We start from the raw sequence: 22150 nt of genomic DNA, 5'->3' as shown, positions 1-22150 counted from the left end.
CACTGTGTTCTTGTCTGCTGAGTGTTTCTTTGGCTGTTGCGAAGCTCCTACTGGATGGCAGCGCAAGAAATTGCATCAGAGAGCACAGCCAAACTTCAACCTAAAATGGAACATTAGGATTAGCACACAAAGATTTATTATGAAGAAACACCTTAGAAGTTCACATGAATCTAAGTTCTGGTGAGCTGTCTGGCACTGGGAAAAAAGGAATGGAGAAGTGGAGTTTAACAATGATGAATAATGGTGATTGTAATGACTGCAATGACAACGGTAGCACAAACGCACATGTAGCACGATACAGAGTGCAGTACTGTACTAACAAAGTTGTGTGACAGCTTTCCTGAGCTGCATAATGTCACAGGCAAAGTGGCACCTTGGAATTTTTATTGGCAACCATCATGGGGCCAAATTATTGATGGATTTTAAATTTATGCGGTTAGGTTGACCTTGTGGGTGGGAGCAACAGGTGTTCTCTGCCGAGGACTGCATGGCCATCAATGTCCAGTCCACCAGTTGTGGAGGATGCTCGCCATTCTTCAGGACATCCTACATTAAATGTTTTACAGCTTAACTTCTGTGAGATGGCTAGCGGGGCACCATCTTATGCTTAGCATTATGCTGTGCAAGAAGCTCTGCAGTATTCATTGTATCATAACAGCAAAAGAGGATTCATAGTCGCATATATTGAGGTCAAATTTGATGGCTCCAATGTTAGACGTACATTATTCTTTCTGTCACTATGGAATCCAAGAGAAGCTGCAACAATGCATACACAGTCAGGGTCAAAATATTGCATGCCGGGCAAGCTGCAAGAAAAAAAATTTATTGACCTGTGAATATTATGTTTTCAAGTTTATGTCACTTAAAAATGAATCTCAAATTTCAAATGCACACTTCGGATATTCTTCCTTTCTTTTTTTCTTTTTTGAGTGATCACAATATTTTGTCCCTCTACTGAACACCATCTACATGATATATTAGACGTTTGTGTCAGTAAAAGTTAAATAAAACATTCATAAATAACACTAATCATTTTCTCTATACATAAAAAGGAGCCATTGGTAGTTGTAAAAAAGTCGCAGTTTCGCCTGAAAGGCGAAGCATAGATTGCAATAGCAAATTAGTTTTATCGGCTGTATAACCTTGGAAACATTCACTTATTAACTAAATTAACAAGCATGGTGTCAGCTCTTACAGGTAAATATAAACACACTCGATGACCACGGACACTCGCTGTCAAAATGCTGGCTTGAGGAAGTGCGGCATCAGCAGCGAGCGAACTGACATTCGTGCTGTCTATCGCTTCAACGCAAGCTGAGCGGCAAGAGCACGGCATGCACAAAGGTATGGGCCATCTGCACATCGCTTTCAAGGTGAAGCACGTGCAGCCGCGTAAAGTACTCTGCCTTTTTCATGGTGCGACGGCGTATGCGCCCTGCCCTAGCATACCAGGTCGACAATGACGCAACCGACGAGCTTGACTTGTACTGAGACAGGCTTTCTTGTCGACGGCACCGGCAAAATCAGTGTGCCAACCATTGTTTGACTTAACCCCTTGCGATCGGCTGTCGCACTGACAACACGATAGCGACAGCATCTTCACTTGTATATATAATTCATCGTGCTCAAACTGAGTCGAACAACCTACCAAGTTGAAGTGCACAAGCTTCAACCCTCTGAAGCCGTGCCCATGAAGTTTGAGCCAATGTCGATCCTCTTCAGCGAAGGTTAAGCCTGGCGCCGTTGAACTTGTGCATCCGCTACTAGCATACCTGAACTAAAATGTAAGCAGTTAGGTTGAACGAAACTGATATTATAGTTCAGTTGCGGCCTTGGCGATTTCAAATCAACTGCACTTCGCACAGCGCGTACACAATAAGTGGCATGCGGCAACACAGCGCTGTGCCAACATATGTATGTCACCGTACCTGTAGGCTGTCGGTCGCATTCGCTACGTACATGGGTGGGTCTTATGTGTTGCTTTGCCGACACATTTCTCAATTTCAGAGATGCACTTTTGCCTCTGCATCAAACGGCAAACAAGAGACGGTGCATTTGGTACACAGCAGCATAAACAACGGCCTCGCTCAGTTGTATACCAATGCCGCGTGAACGATGACATCCACGTGTTTTCGCGAGAGAAAAACACAGCCTATAAATGAGCACGTATGAGAGCACAGTTTTCTCTAATAATGCTCCATGGCACGCGCAAACTGTAAGTATGATGGAGTTAAAGAAAAGCGAGAATCGGTAATAATTTAACAGCCCATAATATAACACGCCGTTGTTTAAGTGGTTTCGTCGCTCATATTGACTCGTCTCGGGGTGGAACAGCACGGCACACATGCGCTGATATGTATGTTTTGCTATGTTTTGACATTATTTTGTATCAGCGATGCACCTTTTCCACAATATTTGACGATAACAACAATCTGCGGCTGTAGATGATGTAAACAAATGCACCGCTTTGATAAATCCGACGCTGAAGGCTGCCCTCGAACACTTCTTGAATGTGCGAAATGTCTAAATAATGTGTAAAAAGAATACAAAAGACGAGTTCAATATGCACAAATCAGCGAAAAATTTTAAAGCAGCCGTGTCGGCAAACGGAAATCGCTGTGCCTTTATCGGCCACACTGTTTGTAGAACAGCGCGCTCAGGCCTGCTCACCCAGTAGTCAGCGAGTGCTACATGACTTCCAGGAATGACATGCTATCCCGAAGAAGCCATTTATAATGATTCGTGGGCACAGGTGAGCACAGGTACACAAATCAATTGTGAAAGCCCCGGAGTCCTTCCAAAACGTTTTCAGCGGCGTGCGGCAGAGGGCAGCACAGGAAAAGGAAAAAGGCGGAGTGCTGCTGGAATAGAACGCCACCCCTCCCCACCCTCTCCTCCCACGCTGCCTCCCCGCTTTCCTTCTTTGAGCACACGAGATTGAGCCGTGATCAACTGTTCCCCTTGCATGCGGTCGCGAAATATGCAGTTGCTGCTAAAGAGCAACGCCACCCTCCCTCCCATCAACCCACGGCCATTTGCGCAACGGAAGACTGCGCGTTTCCTGTTTTCCTTCCTTCTGCACGCCAGATTGAGCCGCGATCGTCGGCTTCCCTCGCGCATTTTCACTCGCACATACAGCATACGGCACGCGGCGACGGCGTAATCACCCTTGGACTTTATACGGAACATCACGGTGACGGCAAAAATGCGCCTGGAGTGTCCATATAACTGCCACCTCAATGAAACATTCAAAAGAGGTGACGCTGAAAAGCATAAAGAGTATGCTTCCTCACAGCCTACACTTTGTAGTTATTACTTTACATCTGCATCTCTCTTGAAGACATCCTGAAAAGAGGAAATAATCAATCGTTCATATTTAGTGACTCCTTGAGCTCTCTTCAAGCTCTCGCATCTAGAGTACCATCTAGAAATAATCTACTGAAGAAAATACAAAATCAATACACCAAATGTCATAAAAAAGCTTTAAATGTCACTCTGCTGGATTCCTAGTCATGTAGAAATCCCCTGGAATGAAAGAGCATATTATATGGCAGCCGGTACCAAAGATGTGGAGCTACATGATGTTGGCCTACCTTGGCAAGATTATAAAGCCACATTAAACATAGCAGTTGAAAAACACGAGCATAAAATATGGGATCAGCAAGAACATAACAAGCTTCATTGCATAAAACCTATTTTACGACAATGGCAGAGTTGTCGCCACAAAGATTTTACGAAGTAATCTTATGTTGCTTAAGAATTGGTCACACAAGGCTGACCCATAGTTACCTAATAAGTAACAAACTACAACCAACATGCCAACACTGTGGTGAATTTTTAAACATGCTACACATTTTAATAAACATGTCCCGGATTAGAAAAATGGAGACAAAGATATTTCAAAATTTTTTACGAAAAAAGAATCCCTTTCCATACCATGTTCTCATTGAGCGATGAACCACTCGTGCCATATGAAGATACTTAACTTTTTAAAAGCCACGGGAACCCTACAAGAACTGTAGCACATTTCATGTTTTATATCTTTACATGGCCATTTACACCATCTTACCGCATTTGAACAAACAAGCTCATTCGAAAAAACATGCATTTAGTGCATTATAGCCTGCATGGCTGCTACGCCATAAAAATTCCAAATCATCATCATCATCTGCATCTCGTATAGCAGCATCACTACTTGTTAGGCTGCCATGCGTCTACAAGCTACATTGGGCTTTGATGTAAACCACATGACCTGGTGGCTCATTTTCTTGCCATCACCATCACACACACACAAAAAAAAAAATGAGATAAAGCAGCTGCTTATGTGCCAAGCAATAGGGTAAACTACAAACATACTTTGAATACTACTACCAAAGGAGGCTGCTGTTTTATAGCTCACTTCTGTTTTCTATGCTAAGCCTTTTTACCCTAGTTGTACGTACATGTTTCCCAGAATTGCAGGGCTGAGAAAAAGCTTCATGTTATATTCAAAATGACCAATTTCGCACTTCAAAACACGGCAAGCTCAGCTACTGGGTAAATAGGCTATCTAGCAAAGCTAGCAATAGGAGAATGGTCTGACTATGACTTCTTCTCTAAGCCGAGAAACATTATCCTCCACAGAGATGCATGTCCACGCATGCTACTGCACTAACACAACTGGCTTGGCAAATTCATGGTTGCACACTGGCGCTAGTAGAGACCATTCTAGCAGAGCCCACCGCACTTCTTAAAGGCACTCTTCGAGCCCATAATCCAGCATAGTAATGCATGACTATTTCACTTTATAATCACAGTATTACTTCATTTATTTTCTGAGTCGTCAAAAGTGTCCCATGCATGATATTCATGCAAATGCAGTAATGATGACGGCATAATCCCACAATAAAAAAATGACTTATGAGCTGCACAGTTCAGGAGCACTTATTCAGTTTCCAGTAGGTTCGATACACTTTTGTAGCTCTTTGACTGCCAGGTTCTAGATCCTTTTTGCAAATGCTCCTCATCCACATGCTAGTTCTTTTTTTTTTCTTTTCCCCCCCGTATCGGTTCAGTAGACGTATGAGGCCACATAGAAGCTAGTTCTTTGCACTCGCTTTCTCCTACTTTAGAACTAGTAAACAGTTACCAATTTCCTTCATATGTCAGCTTGAGGATGGACCTGCTATGCTGCAGTGCCAGGCTCAGAAGAAGAAATATAGTTAACTGAAAGTCACAAGAAATAGTTTAGATGGAAGAACATTTTGGTGCAGGTGAACTTGAGCCCAGTAAACTGACCGCGTGACAAGTTCAGTAATTGTAGGGCAATAAAAAAGAATGACTAGAGAATGGCAGCTTGTTAATGCTCAAATGCTGGTGGTCATGCATTGTAATTTGTTTTCTTTTCAACATGGGCCAATGCAGACAAAAAACTAGCACTTTATAAAAGCAATGAAATGTATGGGTCCCTGATTTTTTTTTTTTTTTTGACACATCTTTGTATGCTAGAAACTGTACTCGGCACAAAATATTCACACGTGGCATCACAAATTCAAGCCGCACAGAAGAATATTGCTTCCAATATTTCATGTTTCCTGATATAGTGGTAGATTCGGATCAGGTTTCCACAGCAGGAAAATAAAGTCATGCATACAGTATTGAACGACCGCAGTTTGTTCCCTGCTTGAACTGTGATTGAGCAGGTACGTATTCTACAAGAAATAGCTCATTGAAGCAGTGTAGCAAGAGTCTACATTTTCCTGGCCTCAGTCCAGTCTTTAAGCAGTTCTTGCTGCATACCTTCCTTTGTTACTTTAGTTTCCATAAACCTTATATACAAATGAATGAGCGGATCCTGTAGAACCTAGATACAATCTTGTTTGTTATGTTTTCGCAGCTCTTATGTCCTGAAGCACCGGTCCTGTTTAATTTCCATAGGGCCGCAATTATTAGCTTCCCGTTTGTTACATTTCTCTTCCTGGTTATTACGTCCAAAAACTGCTAATGCACACCACTGTTGCAGTTTTGTCCGTGAATGGCACTTGCATCCGCCACCACGTGTTACTGCTGAAAACGGTCACTTCACAGAATCTGCCATTGCGGTGAAGAAGGATTGTCATCGCCATGCTCAGATAATCGCCAGTTGTATATGCCGACGAGTCCCACATTGTCAAAAGCCAAGAGGAGGTAGAAAAAGACATAAGGAGTTGCCGAAGGTGCCTCATGACCTATGATAACTTGCGTGGTTACTTTGACTTGCAAGGCTGTGTGGCTACTGTAACAGTGCTGTGAGTGCTCGAAAAGAGACCGTTATCGAAGATTCTACTCAAGCATGACATAGAAATTACAAGCTTTTAGTGTGACACACGGGTATGACCACTCCAAAAAGGACATTTGACATTGAATCTAACCACTAGGCAGAATTAATGCACTTTACTGAGTGGGTTTCCATTAGTTTGTTGGCTTCCTATTCATATTCAAATAATGTACTGTAAGAGTAGTTTTTCGTCTGATTAGTAGTGCTGCTGCATGCGTTATCGGATGTTGTGTTTTCCCAGATTGTGCGTTTTTTTTTTGGTCCCCTCAAAAATGTGCCAAGGGGGTTCTATTATAAGTCAGTGATAGACATGTGCCTCTTTTACATGCCATGATTTCACTGTCTTATTTATTTTTCCAATTTCTGAAGCTGTGATTTTGGGGACTCTATATGGTGGAAGGTTCTGAATTTTTAATTCGTGGTTACTAAATATGCAACTAAATCTAAGCACGTCAGCCTCACTGGAATACACTGGTTGGAAATCAAACCCAAGACATGTACTTGGCACCAAAATGCCACAGCCATCGAGTCTCCACAGTGGATGAATGGCATCAAAAATGTACCAGAGAATAGAAAGCCACACTCTTTGCATATGGTGCCAGCAATGTTGCCAATGTGCATTTGCCAAATAGCATCATCACTTGAGTCTGCTGACCTGTAGTTGCTCACAGTGCTTCTAGCTAACTACAGATTGTTCTGTCAACTGCTTGATTATATTAGCTAGTTGGAAACTGCATTGATAACTGCTCTTTATGTCAAGACACTAACACTAAAATTACCTGCATTGCTTCTATACTTTCTTGTTCCTCTGTTGATCCTGCATTGCTCCACTTCAAAAGTGTTACAGCAGTTGGAAGTTATGTACTTTTCACATGCATCTTTGTTATGGTGGTATGTCTTTAAGATAGCGATGACGCACAGCCTTTGCTGCGAGTTTAGCTTTTAATAAAACATACAGAAACTGTCACTGATGTAAAGCACTAGTGAGGTCAGAAGTCAGGGCACTTGCCCTTAGCTGTGGAGCAGTACTTCTCCATGCTTTCATAAAACACCCTGAACAAATACACGTGGTACAGTCCTTGTGGTCGTGCGCGTGTGAGCGTAGCAGCAGAGGTATCGTTTGCAAAGTGGAGGTGGACAGCATGCAGCTTCCATGTGATTAAGAGAAAGCCTGAGTAAACTGAAGACACCACTTTATTTTTACATGTATTAAGAAGGTCTATGCCACTGCTCACCTACTTTACACAATGTTTGTCGGGTCCCAGCAGTAGTGCTTGTTCTTGTTCAAGCTACTGATGGCAGCAACTTCATCATCAGTGAGTGTAAAGTCAAAGATGTTTGCATTCTCTTCGATTCGTTGAGCTTTACTTGACTTGGGGATGATAGCTGTAAAAAGTCACAATCGTAAGCAGTGATTATGGAAAGCAGCTACTCGTATTTCCTTCATTTTTGTGCGCCTATAGGTTGTACGAGCTAACTTCAGGAACAAATGACAGAAGCAAAATAACTGTACCTATGCCATGTTGAAGAGCCCACCGCAGGACCACCTGTGCTGGCTTCTTTTGGTGTTTACCTGCTATTTCCACAATAACTGGCTCTTGAAGAATCTGTAGACAAGCAGAAATGCAGCATGTCAGAGCGAAATTAGGCTGCTCCAACACAACAGTGATCAAGAGTATAATATTAGGGTGGCAGACATGCAATGCCTAAATTCAAGAGGAGAGATGAGCTACAACAATGCATACAATGCAACCATCAGTTAACACTCTGACGCTGCACATTGTTGAAATGGTAAAAGCGCACAAGTAACTTCAACATCATTTATTTATTTAGTTGTTTACCTTGCTTGCATGAATGGTTGTAATAAGATATCCTTGTAATTAATGATGAGAGCTAAAACTGATGAACAGTTGCACCGGCTTTGGGACGACAGAAGCAAGCAGTAGATGTGCTTGACATTATGTGCTAAAATTCTAGTTGGTATTCGAAAAAAAATTAAAGGCTGCTCACATAAAACTGTAATTAAAGGACGTGCCACAGCAACTTCATGTCTTTTTTGCACACGGTGCTGCTAACATATGTGCCCCATGTTTACAACATTCACTATCAAGGTGCAGATGATATGCGGCTTGGTGAAGCCGCGTGTTTGCTGCGGTACTGTATTGTGGTGCCATCTAGCAAGCACTCCTCAAATGATAGCCATTGCCTTTGAGATTTCAGTGCACACTTCCACATCATTTACTGCCTTTTTTCTTTGCTTGATTTGACTTGCAACGCATAAGGAGCTTCACAAAAGATAACACTAAGCATAACTTGTTATACAAAATAAAATTTGGCATGTTTGTACTCTTGGAGGCACATATGACCCATAAGGAGCTTCAGACAAGAGGTTTCGTGAACCAGTACTCATGTACCAGACTTAGGCATATAATACAGCAGAACCTCGTTGATACAATCCCGTTACGTACTATTTCCCGGCGCCAACATTCGTAATCAAGAACACAGAAAAATGACCTAATTGAGTTATGCTTACCGGTTCATACGTTCCCAGAAAACACTATCTTTCTGCACTAACAGTCAATACATCGGCAGACTGCAATCATAATATACGTTGGTCGGCTGCTAGGTACTGTGTAACAAGAAAATGCGCAAGACGTGTGCATTCGAGGGCAGCAGCCACCCGCTGCTGCAGCTTTGCCGCAATACTCACCTGCCCGTCTCACATGAAAATGCCAGCATGCACTCAGTTTCTCATTCCGGTACCAGTAAATCTCCTCCCAGGTCAGTGCAAGCCACATTCACAGCTATCGCCACCAGCCATATTGCAATAAGTATCTTCACCTATCTGTTTTACAGCCCGGGCTTAGTGCCGTTGGAAGCATACCACACGCAACCCATGCAGGCAGCGCGATGTGAGCGTTACTTTTCACTCCGGCGGCATCCGGCATTGCTCACAAGCTCAATTTAATTTCGCTTTCCTGTCAATGCCCTAAAAACACTACAAAACAGGAAGACAACAAAACGTGTCTCCAGCCACTGGACCACCTGTTCGACGCACGTCAGCATTTCATGCCACAACGATTCGCATTCATCATCATCATCAGCCTGGTTACGCCCACTGCAGGGCAAAGGCCTCTCCCATATTTCTCCAACAACCCCGGTCATGTACTAATTGTGGCCATGCCGTCCCTGCAAACTTCTTAATCTCATCCGCCCACCTAACTTTCTGCCGTCCCCTGCTATGCTTCCCTTCCCTTGGAATCCAGTCCGTAACCCTTAATGACCATCGGTTATCTTCCCTCCTCATTACATGTCCTGCCCATGCCCATTTCTTTTTCTTGATTTCAACTAGGTAATGTGAATCAATCAATCATCAATCTTAGTTGATTCACATTACCTAGACGTCAACTACAGTCTGTCCAATTCTTTAGTTACTTCAAATTGCACGTTTACCCAGTTAGTATGTTGCTGCCGTTTTTTTTTTTCCGAAACATATGAACGAGCTTTTGCTGTATACATGAATGTCGTCAATTGGTGACATATCCTTTTGTTCATTCTTTACTATATATTCCTTGCAGCAATTAAAGAATAATGAGCACAACCACTAAGCATAGCTTGCTAGCGCAAGTAAAAGAAAGCCCATGTTGTCTGTAAAGATCTTGAACTTTTTTTTATAACATCATGCATAAAGACTCAACCAGCCTGACGGGCACACAATTAGGTAGTTATTTCAACGTGGGGTCATGACATAAGCTTGCTATACAGAAGAGCAGTTCTACAGAAATCAGCAAAGTGGAGGAAGCTTCATGAAAGGAAAAAAATTGTCGCTCACTTGAGAAAGGCACGAAGCTACAAAGGAAAGCTAATAGTGTTTCTCAGAAAGAAAGATTTGCAATTGGAGGAAAATTCGTTCTGGTTCAGGGATTGAACCCAAGATCAGCGCCCTTCCAGGGCAGTCTCTGTGGCGGTCCTAAACTCTACAGGTGGACTCCATAGGGCTTACCTGGTTGAAGATATAACAGCATGATTTCTTGAATGGGGAAAAAAAAGGAATACAGACAAGGACAGTGCTTGTCCTTCGGGTTTTTTTTTTTTTTTTTTCATTCAAGAAGTTGTGCTGCTACACCTTGAATGCAGAACCAACTAGCTCAATCTTTGATGTTTCCGTGGTGTTGGTCTCAAGTTCAATATGCATGCTAAGGCGAATTTTTCTCTAACTGCAAAGCTTTCTTCCGAACAAACTTGTGGGGTATCCAAAATTCCACCCCTTACAAGAATTCTAGCATTCCTGCTGCCAACACTCAAGAATGTCCTCATATGACTCAGTAGTCATACTATTGCTATGTGTTCAAGCAAAACAGTATGCTAGTGATATGAAAGCACTGTCAAATGAACAAAAGCACAGAGGCACAACTTCACAAAAAAGTAATAAGCAGGTACTCACTGCATCGACTCCGCCTGCTGCACCGAGAGACGAGTAAGCCTGTAACACAATGTGATGTTCCTTGCAGTAGCTCAACAGGTCGCTTTGCACCAGGTGTGGGTGAAACTCCACCTGGGAAAGGTGATGTTTCATCACTACACCTTGTTATGATCGGCCAGCAGGGGTAGTAACCTCCTAGCCCCTTCTGCACCACTGCGACGAACTGCTTCGTGAAGCTAACAATGCGTCCCCCTCGAACCCACCTGCGGTGGCAGCGAGGTAAGACAAGTTTGGTAGATCGAGTGTTGTTTGTTGGTTCACTGTCGCCTACACGGACCTATGGGAGCAAGAAAACTCTTGGAAAAGGGTGTTCTAAGGCATTCCCTCACAGAACCAGGTAACCACCACAGTTGCTTGACAGGCGCTCCAGCTAACTATGGGGTCATCCCAGGAACAAAGACGTGCCAGCTTGAGTCAAGCGTGGTAATCCCTGTCTAGGAAGCTCCCCTCCTTTCTGTGTGTTCTTGAAAAAAGGTGCAGAAGTGGTTGTGTGAACCCTCGCCCTCAATGCAGGTCCTTCGACTTTGGATGCTCCGAATGGACGAAAGGGGGTGGAGTTTTCCCTAGCCTAGGGATCTAGAGAGGAAATAAGGGCTTTAAGCGAACTTTTTCAGCTCCTCGGAGTGCTTCAATTCAGTCACGCTAGATTGATGAGACATAACGTTCTCCACTCTTCATGTAGATATTGCAAATAAATCCAGTACTCCTCATTTTCTACGAGAACATGTTCCTTCCTTCAAAAATGTCCTTAGCGTGGACTAGTCGGACGATAGCATGGGCCAGCTACCCCTTTTTACGTGCCCAACCCCAACTCTTGCACTCTAAAAACAGTTGCACCCTTTGAGGTGTATATTTGCCGCTCAACAATAATCGTCACCTGTCTTGCCCGCATTTTCTTTCTTTAAAGCTGTGAGCCCAGTACTTCTAAGTCATGAACAGCATGCGCAATATCAGCATCACAGAGCATTCTCGACAGGAAAGTAACGAGCGCAGTATTTTCAAGAAAGGGAACACAAGCAAGACAGATGACGATTATTGTAGTGTGGCAAATATACACCCCGAAGGGTGCAACTGTTTTAGAGTGTACAACCTGAATTAGATCACTACGGCTGAATTTTCGTAATCTTACACCAGCAGGACATGCAGAATTGGTATGCAATGTTTGAATCAAGGGAACCATTAAAAGATCAGTGATACTTTTTCGTACTTTTAGCCATAGTCAACCTTGAGAACCTTTTGGGAAAGGAGACGAGCCACTCCTAATCATAAGTATGGCCCATGCTCCTCACACCAGAAAAGCTCACCTGGTTCACAGTAGGCGGCACGCTGCAGTACGTCAGCAGTTCCTGCAGGTGCTTGACAGTGTGGTTGGAAACACCAATGGCACCCACTTTACCTGCAGATAGTCCACGATTCAAATGACACTTTTTAAGTTTTGAAAGCCATAGAAGGAAAAATACTGCACAGGACATTACTTGAATATGCATTCACCCAGCTTCCCAATATGACCGCTTCATTTGAGAATGCCTGCACAATTTGTATGATGCTAAGAGCTCCCAAGTGATGCAGCTTAAAGTAAGCCAGGTATTGCTCGTTGTAGTCATGTGCATTGTTATTATGCTCTGTTTCACATGTGCACGAATATCTATTTCACAATGCCAATTTCATGTCCCCATTTGTAGGCCCTGTAATCCAAATAATAGGTGCCAGGGTCACACACATAATCTCAATACATTGTTCAAAATCTAACTCATTAGTACTTGCAAACTGAAGTACACAATAAATCTTCAAAACAATGCTATGCTATTTGCTATTTTGTGGTAGATCTGGTATACAGGTGAATAACAATGCATCAGCATAGAATATTGCAGTACTGTCATTCAATTTTATTCTTTTTGCTTGACCTATATATTTTGCAACAGAAGAAATGGTTTTTGCATTTGCACTACTTGAGAGCGACATAGCATTGCATTGCTGCATACCCAATTGTTCAACGTGTTGCGGCCAAAGGAAATTTTTGTTTAACTTGAGTTGTCTGTATCTGAGTTTATGCCAATACAGTCGACTTCTTAATTTCACAACCCTACAAAAGGCACAAATTTGGTTTGTATTTCCTAACATTCAAATTAAAAGCAGAGTTTAAAATGCATGAGTACCTTTTGAGTTTTAAAGGGACACTAGAGGCAAACACTAAGTCGACGTGGACTGTTTAAATACCTTTCCAGAAACCTCACAATGCTTGTTTCGTGCCAAGAAAAGACTTAGTTTATGAGAAAATTGTATCTGAAGGGTCTGAATACCTTTTCCGAAATTCAAATCTCCCGCCACCCAACTTGGGGAGTGGTGACGTTGCATACACCACCACCGCCCTTTGTTGCCGTCGGTGAGTAAAGCAGCGCCCAACAGACGGCGGCATCGAGCCAAGACACAGCGGCGGATTCGCCGCTGCAGCTGCTTTTTGGTCAAGTGACGAAGACCGTTCAGGCATCCCGCGACATGACATGGAAGTTGAATTCTCTGCTACTTGCAGTTTGTGTAAATTTCGTGAGCCAGTAAAACCACTGCAGCGCTACGCGATCAAAAAAGTACTGAAATGCGAAAGCGTGGGTGGCGCAGAGTCGAGTGAAAACGAAACCTTTTGACCACCCGTGTCGTTGCTAACACTAATTTCAATGAGTTCTTTTTTCTAAATATGAAATGGAACTGGACAACTAGCATTTTGTTTGATCTTATAATACAATACGAGGATGTTTTTTGCAATGAGTAATTGAGTACTAGTGACAGAATTTAACTGAGGATTGCTTTCATCATCAGGCAATAGCTTGAATGTCCCAGGGAAGTCTCTAATCATTTACTGCATTTAACTTGATTTCTCGATTATTAAGGCTCTGTTCGCGATAACACTGATGCCTTAGAGATTCTTGAGCACTAATCTGTCACTTTAGCTTTACTTAGTATTTGCCTTTAGTGTCCCTTTAAACAGGGCCGTATCAAAAGGCAGGTTGAATTCATCAGCGTAAAATTAAAAACAAAGCAGTGCTGTAATTCACTTGCAGAGGGAACGTTCATATACCTTGGCTGTACAGTTTCTCTAATTCCACCCAGCTTTCCTTGCGCAGTACGGCTTGCTCTGGGTCTTCAGGTTTGCGCCCCTGCACTCCAGGCCAGTGAAGCAGCAGCAGATCCAGCTTTCCGCCAAGCCGTTCAATTATTCCCAGGGCACATTCACGGGACTTTTCTCGGCCTTGGGCTATGGGTGGTAGCTTGCTTGCCACCCAGAGGTCGGACCTCTGCAATCCAAACTCCTCCAGTGACTGCAGGGCACCGACAAGCGCCGCCTCGTTCCTGTATAATGGTGCCGAGTCTGGCGCCCACACACCTCATAACCATGATGCTAGGGAAGTGCGATGTGCTTCAATTTGGCTCGAATGAAAGGCAAACAGCAAGAAGCATGCAAGTGCATGAGCAACTAGAAGGCTTTATCACCAAGTTTTTGAGCAGATGACTTGCTAAATAATTGCAAGCATCTCTTCTCTTTGTCCTGAGTTATACATGATATACATGTCAAAGCACATGGAAATGATTAACAGCGATCAAGCAAGGAATGTCGCTGTAGCCAACATTTCGACAAGGGGGCTCGTCTTCGTCAGGGCTGACAAATACAAGTTTTCTCATCACAACATTGCTTTCAGCGACATTCCTTGCTCGAGCACTGTTAAGCATTTCCATGTGCTTTGACATGTATATTCAATTCCTTGTGCTTTTGTTTGCAATTTATTGCCTGTCCTGCTAGAACAAATAAATTGGCTTGGTGAATGTAATAGAAACAAGTAACAGATGTTAACAGAGTGACAGATGTGAGGACAAGAGTTATGTTATCTGCCACAGCCAATTTTTAAAAATTCCAGCAAACTTGTAGATGATCACCCCATATATAAGCGAATACAGTTAAACCTCGATATAAAGAGCTTCAATATAATAAAATTCACGATATAACGAATTATTTAACTGCTCATAACCTCCCATAGAACACCATGTACTTGGAACCTCACGTAACGAAGTGCGTTTGTATGCGATTTCAGCATAACGGAATCTCACTGCTGCCACAAAGTAATGTCGAAACAATAAATGGAAACTTCACGGATGCTGATGGTCAAATGATTGAATTGCAAGTGGCTGTTTGGAAACGCACCTCTCATGTCACCTGCAGCACCACAATAGAAGTGGAGCCGCATCATGTTCCCTATAAAGTCCAAGTGCGATAAGGTCCTATCGCGCCCTGCCCACTGTGTGCTTTAGGTGCGAGTGAAAGTGTGCGGGGGTGGTAGAAGAAAGATGGTGGCTTCACGAGTGCTGCCTTCCCGGACCAGCAAACGGAAAGACAAGGAGGGGAGCAGCTCAGCGGCGGTAACGCGATAAGCGCGTGCATGAGTGGGTAGGTGGGGGAAAAGTGTGGGGGGTAGTGCGTGTCTCAATTTCTCATCTCAGCTGTGGCTGCCCATGTCTCTAAAAGCGGCTGGGTGTATACGCAGCCACTGCACCCTGCTTTATGCTTTAGAGGTAATCTGCCCCGTGTGCAAATTGTGGGCACACCGAGAGGGCTTGGTACCATCTAAACTGCCTTACTGCATGTTTAGTATTGGAGGTTGCGTAATCTCGAGTTTCAGTGACCTGTTGGAGTGAGAAGCAGCCAGAGCATTCACTCCCCGCTGCAGGCACTCTTCCTGATGTCGCTGCCCCAGTGAGAGCGACGCTACCAGCCGCGGGGGCGGAGTGCACACGAACGCGTGGCTGGCTTCGCTTTAAAGTCGTACCATCGAGATGTCGTCGACATGCGTGGCATGAAATGGTATCATTCGTCGCCGACTCCTAAATTTATCAAAATGAATTGTTTGTTTTCATTAAACTTTTGTTTTGACTGCCCGATACTTTGGGAAATTCTGCAGCCCCTTTGCATGTAAGAAAAGTCGATCGGCAACTGCACTTATTTGCATAAAAGGTCGAATTTTAGTAAAACGAAATTTCTATACAGTATAACGAAGCAAATTGCGGATTTTGCCGACTTCGTTATATCGAGGTTTAACTTATAAACTAAGTGCACTTACACAAGGGCCGTGTCCGGATAAATGCAGTGACCAGTTGTCATTATATTTGATGTTTCTAGGTTCCCATATGTTCACTTTGGATTTTACAAGTGCTCCAGCCAACCAGACATATAGGCGATATGCAAATGCATCAAAGGTCAATGGTGTTCAGTGATTTATACTATTATATCACTATGGCTGTATTCTGTTAATCTTACACCAGCAGGACGTGCAGAACGAGAGTTATGTGATGTTTCAATCAACCATTTAAAAATTAGATACTGTTTTGGACTTTTAAACAGACTCAACCTAGATGGAAGGTCAATTAATGCCATACTGAATTAATGGAAGTCATCTTACTTGAACTGCTGCCTTCAGTGCTGTCCTAACACAAGAGAGAAAGATCAAACGATTCAAAGGTTATCAGTACACTTCATGAGGTCATTCACCTGTTTTTGGAAGTACACTGAAAGTTAAGCATCTCAGTATCAACACACACATATGTTCATAATTTGTTTTATTTATAATGTATGCATAACATATATATTATAGCCATATACAGTAAAAGCTCGTTAATTCGAACCGCAAGGGGAAGTCGTTTCAGTTCGAATTAACGAAAGTTCGAACTAACGAAAGTGAAGGAGAGCAACAGTACACTGCGATTTGGAAGCAGTAGGGCATGTCCGAAATTTGCCGAGTCAGAAAGTGATGGCGTGTGCCGCGGGCACACGCCATCTTCAAGTCGAAGCTCTGGGTCTGACTGTGCCACACCACCGACGTCCACCGAAACGAACGTTAGCCGAGGCTTAACACCATCACAATGAATCGCGACGGCCGATACCTCCTAAACTGAAAACAGAGGTGTACAACCGATGAAGACTGCCGAGACAAAGACGCTGAACATGAGAAGGTGGCGAAGGCCCTGATTCATTGGTTCTTGATTGCAAGCGCAGCTGTGACGTACTTGATTCGCTGTGTTTTGGCGCTTTCCGTGCCATATCCGCACAAAATTAGCAGCTGTACAAGATTTGCAAAACCTTCGAGATTTGCAATGGGCAAGAAGTCTCGGATGTTACGTAGAACGTAGAGGCGGCGGCCGCCGCTGCCTTCTGGTTGACACCGCGTCGGTTAGATTTTTTTCCGATTTCGCCTTCTCTCCGTTTTGGAGGCAATACAGCCTTGTGTGTAGGCAGTAGGCGCGTTTCTCTGGCCGTGTGCCAGGCGAGCGTAGTTCGAATTATCCGTGAGGGAACCTTCTCGTGTTCGGATTAACGGACTTTTTTATACATTGACTTCTGTGGAGCTTGGCTGGACCAAATCGTACAGTTCGAATTATCCATAAATTCGAATTATTGAAGTTCGAATTAACGAGCTTTCACTGTATTAAATTGATATAGTAGCCAATTTAAAAGCTTTCTGTTCACTGTAATACAAGATGACTGATACATACAGTGATATAAGAAAACATGGATATTAGACACTGATCTACAAATAAACACGCAACGCTTAGCGATAATGCAACCTGTCAGAAACAAAAAAAGACTGCGATCTGGCAGGTCCACATTTTCCCCTGTGTTTCAAGTACTACTACAAATAAACTATAATCTCTGCTTCAGACAATATATGAAAAAAAAAATCCAGAAATGAAATGTAGAGTGCACAAGTGCATCAAAAACAGTCATGAAGTTACATTTTACAACACATACAGTAGAACCCGGATATATCGAACCCACATATAACAAATTATTGAGTTTAACGAACAGCAGTAAAACCCCTTGAATTCTTTTTGTATAAAATTTTGTTTTATATATCGAATTACCTATATATGGAACGTTTTCGTGATCCCCTTCAGATTAGATATATCCGGGTTCGACTGCATGTAACCAATGCAAGCACCATGATAGCAATGTTAATCTCCTGCATCGCACTTCTTTGATCTTTACATAGCTTTTTCTGATGTCTCATGACTATTTCTAGAAGCACTATCAGCATAATATCAAGTGGGAAAGAAACAATTGCCAGAACATCTATTGTGGGCAATATTAATCTGCAATGTACAGGTCACTTCAGGGCAGAGTAACGAGTAGAGTTGAACTGCGAATAGAAGGCAGGCACAAAACAAACATAGGCAAAATGCAAAAAACATGCATGAGCCTATTTTGACTTCTATGCATTTGAATTTGTGCTGATAGCGCATGCCTGTTTACCAGTGCATTTTTTTCACTGGTGTATATTGGCCTCAGTTTCCAAGAATTTAAGATGCAAAGCTTGCCCTTGGTCATCCCAGGGCTGCCACATACCAATCAGCCTGTATCCCTGCTGCAGCACAGTAGGCAGGAGGGACTTGAGCGCAGCATCCGAGATGCGATATGTTCCAACTGGATTCAATAACAGTACACCTTGTGAAAAATTTCTTAACCAAACATGTGAATATGTAGATGAGTACAGAACATGAAGTGCATGTTAAGTCCAGTGGGGTCCAGTTAAAGCAAGGCGGATTCTACGAAGGAAAGCTGAACTAGAGAGGTGCTAGTACTGAAAAAAACTAGAAACTCTCGTTTGGATAGCTGCTTAGTCTTCCACTTGGTTATGCTCATGTTAGCATGTACTAACTGGCCCACCAACTTAGACTACGCAAAGCTTGGTGCATAGTTCCACATAGAAAAGAAAAAAAAAAGAAAATGAACATCACCAAACATTTTATTGCGACAAGTTGTGTGCCGCACTTTGTTTCAGTACATGGGACTCCATGTACCTTGTCTGTAACCTGAAGCATGTCAACAGGATTAAAAGGTGTCAGATGAAATGGGAAACATTATGGTCGTGCAAGAGGAAGGTCGGTATAATGGGTTGGCAATGCATGCAATCTAGGATATACATTAGCATTACACTTATGCAGTGCAGCACGTTCTAAATTACAAAAAAAGGACTTCTGCAGTAAATTAAACTAGCACGCGCATAACTGGGACTGAGAATTTTTGTCAGCACAGAACAGCAAGACAGAGTGATAACAATGCATATGTGTTGCCTAAAGGGACTGTACTGGTGTTGCCTATATGTCACTAACCTGTCGCGGGGTTATATACAAGTCATCAATTGAAAGAAATTCCTTAATTACCATGTGTATGAAGTTGCATTCCCTTATTTTTGTGCAATAACTCGAACACAGTAACTGAGGATCACGACAAGCAATTCACACTCTGGCCTTGTTGGTACGTCATACTACAGAGCTGCAGGCAAACACCATGCAGACACGCACCCAAGACACCATGACAATAGAGCAACACAGCACGCATTTTAACATGCAATACAGTATGCGATTCTAGAAGTTGATTAGGATAGTCATAGAAGCACGAACACAGCAATGTATGGAGATGTATGCCAAAAAACCATGCATGCATATATTTCATTATATTAACTAAATAGTTGGAAGTTTTCATGGCATGATTTCGGACGAAAGTAGGAACAATGCTGTCTGTCTGCTTTGCGCACGTACGTGTTCAGCGCCGCACCTGAGGGGCTAGGGGTAAATACACGCAGAGCTTTGATCTCTGGAATAAAAGTCGACGATGTTTAAGGACAAAAGAAAGGGATTAAGGCGGGTGCGCCCAGTCCCTAATTCACGGGCAGTAGCGAACGCGCGTGCGTATTTGCATCGGCTCTGCGCGCGCGAGCAGTGTAAATGTGCTTCAATGCCACGTCTGCATCGAGGCGACAGCGGAGCACACTTACGTCAATTGTCTGAAACGTGACAGCAGTACGCTTTATTTAACCAGTAGTATAGTACTACGCAAAACATGTCTTGGTCCCTCGTTGGCGGCGATGCGTTACAATCTTACAATCGGCAGTTTCGGTTTAGTTTAGGTTACCGGACCGCACCTAACTGTACCAACCGTAGTCACGCTTCAGCATGCTTCAGCAACGGCACACGCGTGCTGCATAAGCTTGTGATTAATAGATTAAGTTGTTTGTTTCTATTGTTAAGTTGTTTGTTTCAATACGTTTCGTATTGAAAACAGCGCAAGATACGCATGTCGCCTTTTTGCTCGCCCATGTATTTCACACTGAAATGTATGCGTGATGAATGCTACGCATGAAACAGGCTCACATCCGATGGCAGGTAGATGAGCTCCGTTGTTCAACAGCAGTTTCGAGGTCATTGAAAGAGCCATAGCTCACCAACGGATTCAATAAACGGAGAGCAACTGCAAACGTGCTTGAACAGGCCAGAGGATATCGGTTGCTCAAGGAGAAAAACAAGCACAGTTGCCTGGTCCTGCGTTAAAGAAAGCGCCAGACGCGGCGAGTATGGTGCAATCGGTGAAAATGAACCGAAACCGAAACTATAATATGCTCTAACCATGTATCTTCCATCATTTTGCCTGGAAGGAAGGAAATCAACTTTATTCGAGATCCTGCAGGCCACGAGAGCTTTGGGCTCTCATGGAGTGGGCGTCTCCCACGACGGAACCGGGAGGTTGAGTTCTGGTGGTTTCGTGGACCTGCTGGACGGCCCAGAGTTGGGGAGGGCTTCGATCCGGATTGCTTCTTCAAACTTTGCGCTTGCCCTGTTCGCAGTTTATGTGAACTTGCGAGCACGGCCAGAGTAAATGATAGACGTTAAGGGATCTATTGCAATTGGTGCAATAAGACTTGTCGTAGAGCGCAGGCATATAATGGTGTAGTCTGTTTTGCGTGGGGTGTCTGTTTGTAGCATTCTGAGTGTAACCGCTTGAGCTCGAGTGAGCGTGCGGTGTGGCGTGCTATACTCTCTACGTTGTAGGTAGTAAATTTCTTTCTCTATGGTAGTAGTGTTTAGTGATTTCATTGTATGTAGTGGGGGCGTCCTTGTTCTCCGAGTGGTCAGGTGAAGCCGCGCGGTCTGTAAGCGCGCGCGCAGCCTCGTGTGCCGCCTCGTTAAGGTTGGGGACGTCGCCGATATTTGGTCCTAAGTGTGCCGAGAACCAGTACTATATGATTTGTTTCTTAATCTCTTTCTTTGTAACAATTCAGAGAGCCTGTGCGCAGGTCGTGCCCTTTTGTAAAGCTATGATAGCGACTATATATGTAGTCGCTGTAGATATGGCAATTTTGAAGATTGTCGTCGGTGAACGCAACAGCGATCGCAACTTGAACGTTCGGCCTGTTCAGGCTTCCTTACAATTACCGTGGCTGCATGTCTTGTGGATCTGCGGCCGTCCACAACCGCCACTGCGAAAGCTTAATTTTTTGTTTCCCGCGTATGCAGCCGCGTCCACAAAAGCTGAGCGTTCGCGGTTTGCCAAGGAATTGACCTCTCGCTTGTCGTCTGCCCTTGTTGTTTACGGGGTGTACGTTTTTCGGTACAGGTCGGACCGTGATCTTGGCACGGATGTCCCGTGGGAGGTGCGCAAAGTCATGTTTCCTTGAGCAAAGCCTCACTTCCCTAGGATCGTGCACCCCGGAGGCGTCGTCGAAAGCCTAGCAAGCTGGGCGCGCTGCTGGGCTTCGGTAATTTCTTCCAGGGTGTTGTGCATGCCCAAGTGTTCCAGCTTATCGTTGCACGTGCTGGTGGGAATGCCGCAACGGCATGAATTTACGTAACGAGAAGCAAGGAATACGGAATAGCTGGCTGACATTTTGTTGAGTCAGCTTTTGTCGCTATTCCCGACCCCGATCGACGTAACTATGTAACATAACGGTTGCGTAAAATGCTTCCTAGCTGCCACCATAGAGTTCCCCAAAATAATAAAACTCTATGCTTGTTACCAATTAAGCGTGTTACCGATTTGACCTCGAATTCAAGCACGTAAATGTCGTATGTTAATAATTATTATTGAACCCGCCGCGGTTGCTCAGTGGCTATGGTGTTAGGCTGCTGAGCACGAGGTTGCGGGATCGAATCCCGGCCACGGCGGCCGCATTTCGATGGGGGCGAAATGCGAAAACACCCGTGTACTTAGATTTAGGTGCACGTTAAAGAACCCCAGGTGGTCGAAATTTCCGGAGTCCACTACGGCGTGCCTCATAATCAGAAAGTGGTTTAATTTGGTACGTAAAGCCCCATAATTTAAAAATAATATATATATTATTGAGGTAGTAAGGAACTATTCGCTAATGAAGAGTGGACCCGTTTTTCGAATGTGACGTCCGTATGGGCGAGGAGGAGGTGATGTACACACAATAAAATCCTGCCGAAAAAGAGAAGTACAGTATTTGGGGGGCCTCGGAAAATATTCGTACTATCCGACATTCGTATCGAAACAATCGCAACGCCAGCACTCACTGCACGTCACGTTGGGCTCACTT

General features: G+C 43.7%; 2 protein-coding genes across 2 annotated transcripts in view; one reads left to right on the top strand and one right to left on the bottom strand.

Moving 5' to 3' along the window:
• Positions 1 to 7471: 7471 nt before the first annotated feature.
• On the bottom strand, positions 7472 to 20160 carry LOC135918770 (uncharacterized oxidoreductase YtbE-like). The gene is made up of 7 exons (XM_065452463.2): positions 19971 to 20160; positions 18163 to 18240; positions 13852 to 14142; positions 12083 to 12174; positions 10740 to 10850; positions 7809 to 7902; positions 7472 to 7681 (listed from the first exon to the last, which is right to left on the bottom strand). The coding sequence occupies exons 1-7, from the start codon at positions 20032 to 20034 to the stop codon at positions 7536 to 7538; spliced, it is 876 nt and encodes a 291-aa protein (XP_065308535.1). The 5' UTR covers positions 20035 to 20160; the 3' UTR covers positions 7472 to 7535.
• Positions 20161 to 21226: 1066 nt separating this feature from the next.
• Positions 21227 to 22150, top strand: part of MED1 (Mediator complex subunit 1) — a 43547-nt gene continuing 42623 nt past the window's right edge. Inside the window, exon 1 of the mRNA XM_065452461.2 lies at positions 21227 to 21352. The gene's annotated coding sequence lies outside the window, so the exon portion shown is untranslated. The remainder of the gene's footprint in view (positions 21353 to 22150) is intronic.

The sequence above is a fragment of the Dermacentor albipictus genome, chromosome 1 (assembly GCF_038994185.2).
Source record: "Dermacentor albipictus isolate Rhodes 1998 colony chromosome 1, USDA_Dalb.pri_finalv2, whole genome shotgun sequence".
NCBI lineage: Eukaryota > Metazoa > Arthropoda > Arachnida > Ixodida > Ixodidae > Dermacentor > Dermacentor albipictus.
Note: the sequence above shows the minus strand (reverse complement) of the source record. Positions and strands in the feature narration are given on the sequence as shown.

Excerpts from the sequence above, each read along its gene's own strand:
- LOC135918770 (XM_065452463.2), bottom strand. The coding sequence starts at position 20,034 with ATGGCTCTTTCAATGACCTCGAAACTGCTGTTGAACAACGGAGCTCAT. Across the intron at positions 18,241-19,970 it reads TCATCTACCTGCCATCGGAT|TTGGAACATATCGCATCTCG; the intron begins GTGAGCCTGTTT and ends TATTGAATCCAG. Across the intron at positions 7,682-7,808 it reads GGCTCTTCAACATGGCATAG|CTATCATCCCCAAGTCAAGT; the intron begins GTACAGTTATTT and ends GACTTTTTACAG.